The sequence below is a fragment of the Erinaceus europaeus genome, chromosome 3 (assembly GCF_950295315.1).
Source record: "Erinaceus europaeus chromosome 3, mEriEur2.1, whole genome shotgun sequence".
Lineage (NCBI taxonomy): Eukaryota > Metazoa > Chordata > Mammalia > Eulipotyphla > Erinaceidae > Erinaceus > Erinaceus europaeus.
The window spans coordinates 76,939,158-76,952,064 of NC_080164.1; the positions used below are offsets into that span (position 1 = coordinate 76,939,158).

The 12,907-nt window shown below is 37.6% G+C and overlaps 1 protein-coding gene across 4 annotated transcripts in view; it reads right to left on the reverse strand.

Moving 5' to 3' along the window:
• Window positions 1-1,073: 1,073 nt before the first annotated feature.
• Window positions 1,074-12,907, reverse strand: part of GCFC2 (GC-rich sequence DNA-binding factor 2) — a 54,462-nt gene continuing 42,628 nt past the window's right edge. Inside the window, exons 13-17 of one of the 4 annotated variants that reach the window (XM_060187577.1) lie at window positions 10,713-10,789; window positions 9,065-9,131; window positions 8,477-8,623; window positions 4,765-4,889; window positions 1,074-1,538 (exon numbers count right to left, since the gene is read on the reverse strand). In XM_060187577.1, coding sequence (XP_060043560.1) covers window positions 1,448-1,538; window positions 4,765-4,889; window positions 8,477-8,623; window positions 9,065-9,131; window positions 10,713-10,789 — 507 coding nt within the window. In that variant the 3' untranslated portion in view covers window positions 1,074-1,447. Of the gene's footprint in view, window positions 1,539-2,310; window positions 3,295-4,764; window positions 4,890-8,476; window positions 8,624-9,064; window positions 9,132-10,712; window positions 10,790-12,907 lie in introns of those variants that run through there. The other 3 variants (XM_016194379.2, XM_060187579.1, XM_060187578.1) reach the window with 3 other exon arrangements.

A 12,907-nucleotide genomic window follows, 5' to 3' on the forward strand; every position in this document is an offset into this window, starting at 1 on the left:
AATCTTGAGATGATTTAGTTGTAACTCATTCTTCCTTTCAAAATTGGCTTGGCTATTTAAGGTCTTTGTAGATCCATATAAACTTTATTATATATATATCATATATGAAAATATTTACTTATGAGAAAGAAGAGAACCAGAACATCACTCTTGACTCATGCAACTTGGGACCTCCTGTTGAGAGTCCAGCATTTAATCCACTGTGTCCTGGGTTGCTATTTCAAAGATATTAAGCTTACATTCTATAAGTCAGGTGGTGCTGGTAGGAGCAACAACTATCAAACATTTTTGGAAGAAGACACCATTACAAAAATCTTGAGTTTTGCAAGTCATGATGTTTTTCCTTTATGTAGGTTTTTTTTTCCCTTTTGTTGCCCTTGTTTTTCATTGTTGTTGTAGTTGTTATTGATGTCATCATTGTTAGGTAGGACAGAGAGAAGCGGAGAGAGGAGAGGAAGACGGAGGGGAAGAGAAAGATAGACACCTGCAGACCTGCTTCACTGCCTGTCAAGCGATCCCCTTGCAGGTGGGGAGCAGGAGCCTCTAATCGGGATCCTTAACGCTGGTCCTTGCGCTTTGTGTCATGTGCACTTAACTCACTGGTGCTACCGCCCGACTCCCCTTTATGTAGGTTTCAAGAATGTTAGTGCTGGGGAGATAGCATAATTGCTATGCAAAAAGACTTTCATGCTTGAGGCTCTGTGGTCCCAGGTTCAATCCTCAGGACCATCATAAACCAGAGCTGAACAGTAGTCTGGTCTTCTCTGTATCTTTCATTAAAATAAACATTAAAGAAAAAAAATCTTGTTTGCCAAGATTTATGGTTTTCAGTACAAAGGTTTTGTTTCACTGTAATTTGTTTCCTAGGCATTTAATGATATTTTCAAATTAAGTTTTTCAGTCAGATCACTAATATGTCCCAGGATTTTATTTCATAAGATCTTGTTAATTTCCCATATTCTAGTTGTTTTTCTTTTGTAGACGGAATGTCTTAACCCTCTGTTTGGGTTAAGTCTCTGTTTGAGACTGTTTGGCTGTTTTATGGCTGGGACCTCCAGTACAGTGTTTTTAAAAATAATTTTAAAATTTGTTTTTAATAGTCTGTTACAAGATTATAAGATTACAATGTCTAGTTCCACATTACACCACCACCAAAGTTCTGTATCCCCACTCTCCCACCTCCCAAAGACAACCACCATAGTTCTCACAAGTCTTTGTTTGGGTTTTTTTTTTTTTTTTTGGAAAGTTCATGTGTATCAGATATCAAGATTCCATATGAGTGAAACCATCTGGTAGTTGTCTTTCATCTCTTTACTTATTTCACTAAGTATATCCAGTTCCATCCATTTTGTCCCAAGGACACAGTATCATCTTTTTTGACTGTAGAGTAGTATTCCATGGACTATATATCCCATAACTTCTTTAGCCAGTATCTGTTGATGGGCATTTAGGCTGCTTCCACTCTTCTGCTATTGTGAATAATGTAGCTATGAACAGAGGGGTGTATGTCTCTTCTCATTAGCGTTTGAGTGGCCAGACTATGTTAATGAGAAAATATGAGAGGAAATATTTTTATTTTCAACACTGGATATGAAATAGAGCATCTGGAAATATTTACATGAAGCTTGAGTTTAAATTTTTAGTTTTTGTAGTTTTGAGTGTATTTTGTTTAATGTGTTTTCTATTATTGAGATGATCATACAGTTTCTACTTTATTCTGCCCTACATAAGTGACAGATTTTGGGGTTCATTTTATATATATTTTAAGGATATTCATCTGATGGTTTATATCTACAGTACATTTTAGGAGTCACCTACAAAAGTTTATTGTTCTGAATTCTTTTCAGTTTTTTAAAATTTAATTTTCACATTTTTATGTATATATTTCAGACAGAGGTAGGGGAAGATAAGACGGAGAGAGACCTCTTTCCAGTTTTCTGAAACAAGGCAGCATGAACACCAGGGCAAGATCAAGATCTGAGCTCAGTTGCTAACTCAGAGCTTTGTCCTTACTAACTGTAAATTCTTCCTGTTCATTTCTTTCATTTCAAAGTTACAGGAAAATAATTGTGTACTGAGGATTAGGTAAACTTCATGTTTCTGAATAATTCATTAGTACTTTGGGTTTAAATCCCTGGCACCAACATGAGAAACAAATAGAACAGTGAATGGGTAAGTAGTGGCTTCTCATTTAAATAAAAATTTTGATCCAAACCTGTGATTTGTTGACAATTATTTTCCTATCAACAACAGTAAGAGAAATCTCTCAAGGGAACACATGCATAGATATTAAAAATGCATAGCCAGAGGAAGATTTCCACATGTAAGTTTTAATATTAAAAATACAAAATTCATATGTAATAAATATTTGAAGCTTATGTATAAAAATATGTTTTAAATTATATAAACACTAGAATAGGCCCAAAATGATTATACTAAAAAACAAAACAAACAACACAGCAGTTAAGCCTAATGGTGTAGATAGAAATGCTTTCCAGCAGTGGCTTGAATTTTCTAAATGAGATTCTATCTCCATATAATGTAATTAAAACTTAAAAACACACACACACAGACAAAACACAAGGCCGCTGCAGTACATGTAACTTGTCAAACTGCTAGTGTATTATCTACAGCTTTCAAACTAGAAGTCATGATGTCAGAGGTCATTGCTTTACTCCTGCAGTATGATTTTGGGGGTAATAATTAGTTATCCCCTAAATCACAAGATATTTAAGTTTACTTGAGTTGTTCATTAAAAATTTTCTCAGTTTTTCTGATCACATGTTCTATTTAACATACCTGTTTCTACCACCAATGACAAAAACTTTAATGAAAGAGTAAGTCGGGTAAAACATCAATATCCTTAAAATTCTAAGTTCTACAAACCCATAAACAAAGATCAATCTGTATTTCAAAAGTTTTACAAATGGCCAAAGTATCTTGTTTTGGCTATTAGATATTAGAGAATAAACAGTTCACTGCAAATTTATTTACCTGATACACCTGTGAATAAATACATTGGTACAGATTACTGAAGAACAGTGACAATATCTAACAAGACCTAAAATGCCTTATGCAGTTAATGTTTCATTACTTTGTGATCCTGCATTTTCTCCCCAAGCAAGGGAGTCAAGTGTAACTATACTGAAATCTCAGTATTTGCCTATAAAATTTACTCAAGCTTCTATAAATACTGATTTAAGATGATCTAGGTGATGTTCTTCAATGAAGGATTCTGCTTGATTTAAAGCTTTTATTTTCACTAGAATAAGAATTATTTCTTTGACTTCTTCCCTGAAAAGACAAAAGAGACATTTTCTCCTAAAAAATGCAAAGTCCAAGAAGACATTGTGTCATCAGTAACAAAATTTTGACCTTAAAACCAGTATCTACAGGGCTGGGGAGGCAGCTATGTGGTTATGTAAAAACTTTCATATGTGACTATGTAAAAACCTTTGAGTGAGAGTTGGTAGTGCAGCGGGATAAGTGCATGTGGCACAAAGCAAAAGGACCAGCTTAAGGATCCTGGTTTGAGCCCCCAGCTCCCCACTGGCAGAGGTGTCGCTTCACAAGCGGGGAAGCAGGTCTGCAGGTGTCTACCTTTCTCCACCCCCCCGTCTTTCCCTCCTCTCTCCATTTCTCTCTGTCCTATCCAACAACAACGACATCAATAACTACAACAATAAAACAACAAGGGCAACAAAAGGAATAAATATATATATAAAAAAAACTTTCAAGCCTGAGGTCTCAGATTCAATCCCCAACACTATGATAAGCCAGAGCTGAGCAGCGCTCTGGCCTCTCCCCACCTTCATTAAGATAAATTAAAAACAAGTATGTGATAGCTTGTAAGTTGCTCAAACTTAAAACAACATTTACAACAGCTACTTTTCTCAAGTTTCAATATAGGGTCTTAAATGGATATGTTCTACCAGATTTTAATATGAATGACTGTAAAAGAAAAAAAAGCAGAGAGTAAACAGGTCAGATATCTGAGTTGTGGTTTCCTTTGGCGGATGTAGGTATTTACCTTCCATCATTAAATGCTACAAAGTCAGGGGTTATCTTTTTGAGAAGTGATTTATCAGAAAACCACTATTATTTAAGTTACTGAGCACCTAGTGCTGTGATGAGACATTCAAAAACAAACTGGATAACAATATCAAGCCGAGAGACTTGTATTCAGCAAATGTTGAGACTGTAGACAGGCACAATAGAATTAAAACATGGCTAATAAGTATAAAAAATATACACGGTCTGATGTGTAAGTATAAAACATTCCAAAGGTTGCATATGAATATCTACTAACAACACACGGTTTCAGTAGATTTTTTTTTAAGTAATGAAAACAAAAATATTTTTAAAGACTGCTAAGAACAAAATTTTGCATAATGCTTATGCAGAAAGTCTTTCTTGCCTGAAGTTCCAAAGTCCCAGGTTCAATCCTCTGCACTACCATATGCCAGAGTTAAGCAGTACTCTGGGGAAGAATGGAAGGAAGGAAGGAACGAAGGAAGGAAGAGAGGGAGGAAGGAAAGAGAGAAAAAGGAGTTAACTGGTGGGGTGGGCTTGACAATGGCATACCTACTCAAGCACACATAATACTAAGCTCAAGAACCCAAGTTCAAGCCCCTGGCTCCCCACCTCCAGGATGGAAGCTTTACAAGAGGTGAAGCAGGTCTGCAGGTGTCTTTCTTTCTCCCTCTCTACCTTCCCCTCCCTTCATTCTTTCTCTGTCCTAGTAAAAAAGAAAAAAAGAGTTACCTGAGTTCACTTTCATATAATTTATGTGCAGATTGCAATAAAAACTGGATGAAGTTTTCTAGTGGAGGGATAGATGTTCTCATGGCAGAATTCTCAAACCATTTTTCTGGTAAATATACTGCTATCTGTTAATCAAAACACATGGTTGTATTTTTAATGACAGCCACATTACCCAATAATTTTGCTAGCATGATTATCAATTTTCCTGGTTAAATTTTGATAATTTTCCCTGTCAAACATTAGACACTCAAAATATTTTAATGCTAAGAGTTTAAAAAGAGACTTATGAGTCAACTCAACTTTAAAAGTATGTGTTTTGGGGGCAGGTAGTGGCATACCTGGTTCCAACCTGCAGGGAGAAAGCTTCACGAGTGGTGAAATACAGCTGCAGGTGTTTTTGCCTTCCTATCTCCTTCCACCCCTCAGTTTCTCTCTGTCTCTACCCAATAATAAAATAAATTTAAAGAAAATAAAAAAAATTGTAAGAAAAGAAATTAGGTAACTTAACAAATTTATGGTTTTGATATGACTTAACATATTTTGCTATAGCTGTCTACAGCAAAATAAAGAATAACTGTATTCTACGTACATGAACATGTATATATGTATATGAACTTTATGTATATGAATTTATTTTTCCTCAAAGGAAAAAAAAATAAAAGTGTTATTTGGGTATTTCACTAATTTGCTATGTGTGTGACCCAGGTTTGAGCCTGCACTTAGTGAAGTCTTGGTGCTCTGACTGTGAAACTCTGCCAGCAGCAATGAAATTCTGTATAAGTACCGTGCGCTAACCGATTATGCCACTGGAGCTCCAGCAATGGAATTCTGGAAGGTACAAAAACAAACACACACCCACACCACTCCTGGAAAGCATATCCACTATTCTGAAAACTATAGCTCTGAAAATTAAAAATGTTATGTGGCGAAGTGGTAGAGATAGAACTTGCAAACATGAGGTCCTAAGTTTGATCCCTGGCACATGTCAGAGTGATGCTTTGGGTCTCCTATACTCATAAATGAATTTTTAAAAAGATTAATTTTTGGGCAGGAGGAAGGACCAGAGCATCACTCTGGAACCTCAAGCTTGAGCGTCCAACACCCTAGCAGCTATATCACCTCTTGGACCACACACACACACAGATATTTTCCTTGAAGTCTGAAAAAAAAAAAATCAGTATTAGAGGAAATCTCAATTCTCTCTCTCTGTCTCATTTTCTCGGTGGCAAGCAGATTGAACCTGAACTTTGGAGCCTCAGGCATTGAGTCTGTTTGCATAACCTTTATGCTATCTATCCCCACCCCCCTTTTTTTCCTCTCTCCACACACATGGACTAAACAAAATATATATAAATATATTTCAAATTCACATCGTAAAGAATTTTTTCCCTCAGTGATCAAGTAATGTTGACACATTTTAGGGCAATGTTCATGATCCATTGACAACTTATATTTCTGTCAAATAATTAATATTCATCATTTCTACTTTTGCTGAAGTTCAGAAGACTCATTTTTAGATTTTCTAGTAGAATATTTTATAGCTTCATTTTTCTTTTTCTTAATTATTTTTATTTATTGAACAGAGACAGCCAGAAATCAAGAAGGAAGGGGGAGACAGAGGAGAGAGACAAGAGAGACACCTGCAGCCCTGCTTTACCACTCGCAAAGCTTTCTACCTGCAGGTAGGGGCCGGGGGCTCAAACCTGGGTCCTTGTGCACTATAACATGCAACCAGGTGTGCCACTTCCTGGCCCCTATAGCTTCACTTTCTTTCTTTTTTTTTTTTTAATATTTATTTATTTTCCTTTGTGTTGCCCTTGATGTTTTTTATTTTTGTTGTAGGTATTCTTATTGTTGTTACTGTTAGATAGGACAGAGAAAAATGGAGAGAGATGGGGAAGACAGAGGGGGAAAGAAAGATAGACACCTGCAGACCTGCTTCACCACCTGTGAAGGAACTCCCCTGCAGGTGGGGAGATGGGGCTCAAACCCGGATCCTTATGCCGGTCTTTGCGCTTTGCATCCCGTGCGCTTAACCCTCTGCGCTACCGCCTGACTTCACTTTCTATACTGGTGTTTAGTGAGAGGCAAGGATCTAATTCTTCAATGCTGTGGACTACCCCTGGGTTTCTAGCCTGCTGAAATTCAATTTTAACTATTTTGCTAATTTTAAGGTCTTTCGTGTTTTTTTTTCGTTTTAAAAAATTTTATTTATTTATTTATTTATTTACTAGCTAGAGACAGAGAAATTGAGAGGGGAGGGGGAAGATAGAGAGGGAGAGAAACAGAAAGACACATGCAGCATTGCTTCACCACTCGTGAAGCTCTCCTCTGCAGGAACCTTCACCCTTGTGTACTGTAACATGAGCGCTTAACCAGGTGTGCCACTGCCTGGCCCCGTGTTTTTTTTTCTTATCTCATATAAGGTTAGGGAAGCCAGAGCTCCACTTACATCCATGTATCACCAGGATTTGAACCAGGAGGCTCATTTACACAAGTCCTATACTCTCCAAGTTTGAGATGCTTCCTCAATTTAAAAAATGATAAAATGGAAGTCAGGCAGTAGAGCAGCGGGTTAAGTGCAGGTGGTGTAAAACAAGGACCGGCCTAAGGATCTCGGTTCGAGCCCCTGGCTCCCCACCTGCAGGGGAGTCGCTTCGCAGGCGGTGAAGCAGGTCAGCAGGTGTCTATCTTTCTCTCCCCGCCTCTGTCTTTCCCTCCTCTCTCCATTTCTCTCTGTCCTATCCAACAACAACAACAACTGTGGGGAACTGTGAGGCTGAAGTTGAGCATGGTATGAGCCTCCTATGAAACAGGTGCCTGGTGGTACAGCTGGCCCATCAGACTCCCCCATCTGGGGTCGAGCAGGGGTGGGGGGTCTCGGCCTCCAGGATTCTGCCCCCCTATCAGACTCCCTTGCCCCACAGGGGCCCCACATTCTCTAAGCACAAAGACTCACTTCCTTGTTCTCAAACTGGTTAGTCCGCCTACTCAGCTACTAGAAGCCCCCTCACCTCTTCCCTGTCTCCCAGTTCTTCTGACCATATATGGTTCAATTCCCCCTGCCCACACAAAGACCCCCACCCCATGCGCCTGCCAATAATCTCAATTCCTCATCCCCTGGCTAGACCACCCGCCCAGTGGTTACTGGAAAAATCTTCACTCTTACCATATTAGGTATAAACAAACTGCTTCCTCCTACAGCCCTTTGCATTCCCCTATCACCCTTTAAAAACTGTTCTGCTGCTCAATACGGGTTATCTGCTGCCATAGCACCCTGGGGTCATCTCTGGTCTCCTCTCTTGTCTCCTGTGGCCAACAGGACAGTCACACAGAGAGAGCTGGACCCGAGATAGGCCCCCTACGAGAACCGGCAAATAAGTACAACAATAAAACAACAAGGGTAACAAAAGGGAATAAATAAATATCAAAAAAAAAAAAAAAAGATAAAAAACAGGTCTCCTAGCAGGGCATGTTCATTTTCATGAACATGATCTGGGTTCAAGGCCCAGAACTACATGAGATTACCATAGCACCAGAGTAAATTCCAGTACTGCAGTGTCTGTCTGTCTGTCTCTCTCTATATACAACTAAATAATGAAAAGTGTGGGATGAAGGAAATTTCACATGTGCAAGGTGCCAACACAGAGAAAACAAACAAACAACAACAACAACAACAACAAAACCCAGAATCAGTTCTCACATAACTTACCTGGTTGCACTTTTTTACAACAGCTGGCCCAGGTGTGGCATTAAGAAGAACTATAATAAGGTAACGATTAAGCAGTTTTCCCAGTCCTAGTTCTTGCAAAGTTTCATCTGGGAGAAGTCCATTCCAAAGAAGGATATTTTGGAATAGCTAAAATATAATAAAAATATCAAGTGGTTATTTACCACTTCTCTAAAAGGAAGACTTCACTAGCTATTAGAAGTTGGTTAAATTCTTACTAGCACCACTGGAACTATTAATTTTAGAAAAGTTCCCAACTTTCATAACTAGCTCATCCTATTTTCAATTTAGATCACCCGACTGAGATCCATCTTAAATGGATCTACTGGAGTCTTCCCAGATAAGTAATCTTTCTCTCAAACATACTCACCAGAATCTGGATCCATCAGGTATAAGACTGAAGCAACCCTGGATTCTTAAAGGGCTGCTATTAGAGCCAGATTTACTAAAGTTCAGAGACTGAACTACAAAGCATCTTATCTGCAGAAAAACTTTGCAACTTCTACTTTATAGTAAACTAGATGTAAAAAAGAATATAGTATTTAAGCTTACTCTGCAGTTTTTTCTTACCTTTACGCCTGACCAGAACTGTCTTTCTTGGAACCTTGAATGTGGTGATGTTTTATTTTCTACAAAACTAATTTGAAACAAAAGAGAAAATGCAAACAATGGTTAATCTTTCAGAACCAGATATATATATATATATATATATATATATATATATATATATGTAACTTTAAAAAATTTTTAATTTAATTTTATTTATTTTCCCCTTTGTTGCCCTTGTTGTTCAACATTGTTGTGGTTATTGATGTTGTTGTTGTTGGATAGGACAGAGAGAAACTGAGAGAGGAGGGGGAGAAAGAGAGGGGGAGAGAAAGATAGCTATCTCAGACGTGCTTTACCGCTTGTGAAGCAGAGCCGGGGCTCGAACTGGGATCCTTACACCGGTTTTTGCGCTTTGTGTCAAGTGCACTTAACCCACTGCGCCACTGCCGGACTCCCAAGAGTTTTTTTTTTTTACTAAACCAACTTTGTATGGAATATATATTAAGAATTTCTGACAGCTATCAAACTTACAAATGTATACACTTTGGCCTAGCCTACAACATTTCTGATGCTTTCTGTAGACATATACTTGCATACATACAATGTATGTCTACATAAAATTACTCACAGCATAACTCATAATGTTTTACTACAGAATACCCATCAGAGTTCATGAAGGCATACTAAGCAGCTTTAAAAAATAGCAAACTGGGAGTGGTCCAGGAGGTGGCGCAGTGGATAAAAGCATTGGACTCTCAACTATGAGGTCCTATGTTCAGTCCCCGGCAGCACATGTACCAGAGTGATGTCTGGTTCTTTCTCTCCTCCTCTCTTTCTCATAAATAAATAAATAAAATCTTTTTTCTTTAAAAAAGGACCGACATAAAGATCCCGGTTCCACCCCTGGCTCCCCACCTGCAGGGGAGTCACCTCACAAGCGGTGAAGCAGGTCTGCTGGTGTCTATCTTTTTCTCCCCGTCTTTCTCCTCCTCTCTCCATTTCTCTCTGTCCTATCCAACAATGACGACAACAATAACAACAAGAAAACAACAAGGGCCACAAAAGGGAATAAATAAATAAATAAATATATTTTTAAAAATAGCAAACTGGGGCTGGGCAGTAGAGCACCTGGTTGAGTGCAAATGCTATCATGCTCAAGGACATAGCTTCAAGCCCGTGGTCGCCACTTGTAAGGAGGAAGCAATACTCTAGTCTCTCTTCACTCAAATAAATTAAAACAAACAAACAAAAACCAAAAAAGCTTAAAATAGTAAACCAGATATAGGACAATGGTTATAACACCTAGTGATAAACTTAAGACTCAAGATCCTGTGCTTTTACTCACTCTGCCATGCCACTCTTAGAACAACACAAATAAGAGACAAGGCAAAGAGAAAAGTAACTGAAAAAAAAATCACTGAAATTTCAATTTATATCTTAATAGATGTATGTATATAATACAGTTTTGTGGTGCAGTGGACAAAGTATTGGAGTCACAAGCATGAGGTGCTAAATCCAATCCCTAGTACCACACATACCACAGTAACACTCTGGTTCTCTTCTCAACTGTTAATAAAAGAAAATATAGTTTCTATTGCAAGAGTTTCTTACACAAATCTATATTATATGACTAATTGTTTTGTAAGATCTAGAAATTAATAGCTTTTACCTCTTTGGATACAAAGGAATAAAAACATCATCTTCTATAGCCTTCTTCATTCTTGAAATGATAGATTTAAGTAAATCCTATTTCAGGTAGATAAAAAAATTAAAAGCATCAATGAGATCCAGTTATAAATATATTCACCTAAAAAGTAATTTTAATAGTATCTGCTAATATGTATGCACAGAATTTGGTATTAAAATAGCCACCAATCAGGAACAAGTTAAGTTCAGTGCATATAGCTGGCTCATGTTTACTGTGTTTCACTGAATGAATACTACTGACAAGTCATTTAGATGGTTTCTATTGATAGTTCTTGAGCATACACAGAATCCATTCGTATGTATATTCTATCAAGTCTATCTATTCATACTATTCATATTTTCTTTTTAAATTGTTATCAGGGTCATCACTGGGGCCTGCCCGGATAATTCATTGTTTTTAGTGGCATTTCCCACCCCCTTTCAATTTTCCTTTGTCCTATCAAATAAAGAGAATGGATGGGGGAGAGAAGGTTATGTGCAGAACTGCTTTAGTACTCATGAAGCTTCCCCTGCTGCAGGTAGGGAACAAGAGTTTGAACCTGGGTTCTTTGGGTGCAGTAATGTGTGTGCTCAACCCTAACCATTCATATCTCTCTCTCCGAATATGGAAGAATTTCTGGCAATAGAAGATGATGTTTTTAATTCCTTTGTATTGGAAGAGATAAAAGCTACTGATTTCTAGATCTTATGAAGTAATTAACCATATATCATAATCATATATAATTATTTTTTTCCTTTTAAAATTTTTGTTGAGCTGTGTCTGTCATTTTACCACTTCTGGCGGAAGGGCTAACTTTTTCATTCAAACAAAGGTGACATACCAAAATTTCCCTTTGATGCAGGGCTAGACCCTACTAACTGAGCTAGCCTTTTGGGTACTCTAGTTAAGATCTCTTTGTTAGTTTGTCACTGTCCTTTGAAATATTAACACTAGGGAGTTGGGCGGTAGGGCAATAGGTTAAGCGCAGGTGGCGCGAAGCACAAGGACCAGCATCAGGATCCCGGTTTGAGCCCCCAGATCCCCACCTGCAGGGGACTCACTTCACAAGCGGTGAAGCAGGTCTTCAGGTGTCTATCTTTCTCTCCCCGTCTTCCCCTCCTTTCTCCATTTCTCTCTGTCCTATCCAACAACGACAATAATAACTATAACAACAATGAAAAACAACAAGGGCAATAAAAGGGAAAATTAAAAAAAAAGATGTGAGAAGAAAATTCTTAAAAAAAAAAAAGAAATATTAACACTAATGGAATACAAACACATATAACCATTAGGATTATTGCTTTGAGAGATAAGACCAGATAAAAATAAGAATAAATCATCTCTTGTACAAGGACAAAAGAATTTTACAGAGGCTGGGTGGTTGCGCACATAGTTGGGTAATGTGCAAGGACCTGGATTCAAGCCCCTGGTCCCCACTTGCAGGGGGAAAAGCTTCATAAGTGGTGAAGCAGGGCTGCAGGTGACAACATTCTCCCTGTCTTCCCCTTCCTCTCAATTTCTGGCTATTTCTATTCAATAAATAAATAAAAGATTAAGAAAAAGGAATTTTACATCTGAAGTATCTCCAACATTCCATCATGGAAACATCTGAAAATGCTATGCTACAGAATGCAATGAAATTTTTAAAAATTCCAGTGTGTGCAAATTAAGTTCCCAAACAATCTATACTAATTACTCACAAATGTAGAATTCAACTATTTTTTCATAAAAAAACCAAATGAAGTGCTATTTCTCTTGTAATCAAATATCTAACATTACTCAAGTGGCCAGATAGCAATACTTAATTAACATTAAGACAAATTATCAACCTCACTTTTAAAACCTTTTGAATTATGTTAAACTACTGTTTTTCTAGACAGTATCACCGTATAAATTTCTGAGTATTTATGTTAGAAGAATTGTGTTTTGATTTTTGTTAAAGACAGAGTAAAACAGTAGAAGAGAAACCACTGCACTTCCTTCAATGTGGTAGGGTGCTGAGTTCTAGCCTAGGACACATATATGGCAAAGCAGTACACTATTCAAGTGAGAGACTGTCTACCCTAATCTCTATGATTCTGAATACCAGTCTTAAGACAGGCAACTCCAAATTGGTTCAAATGTTTCCTTAAAAAATAGTCCTCTAAAAATTTGCTATATAGGATATTATTGAATCA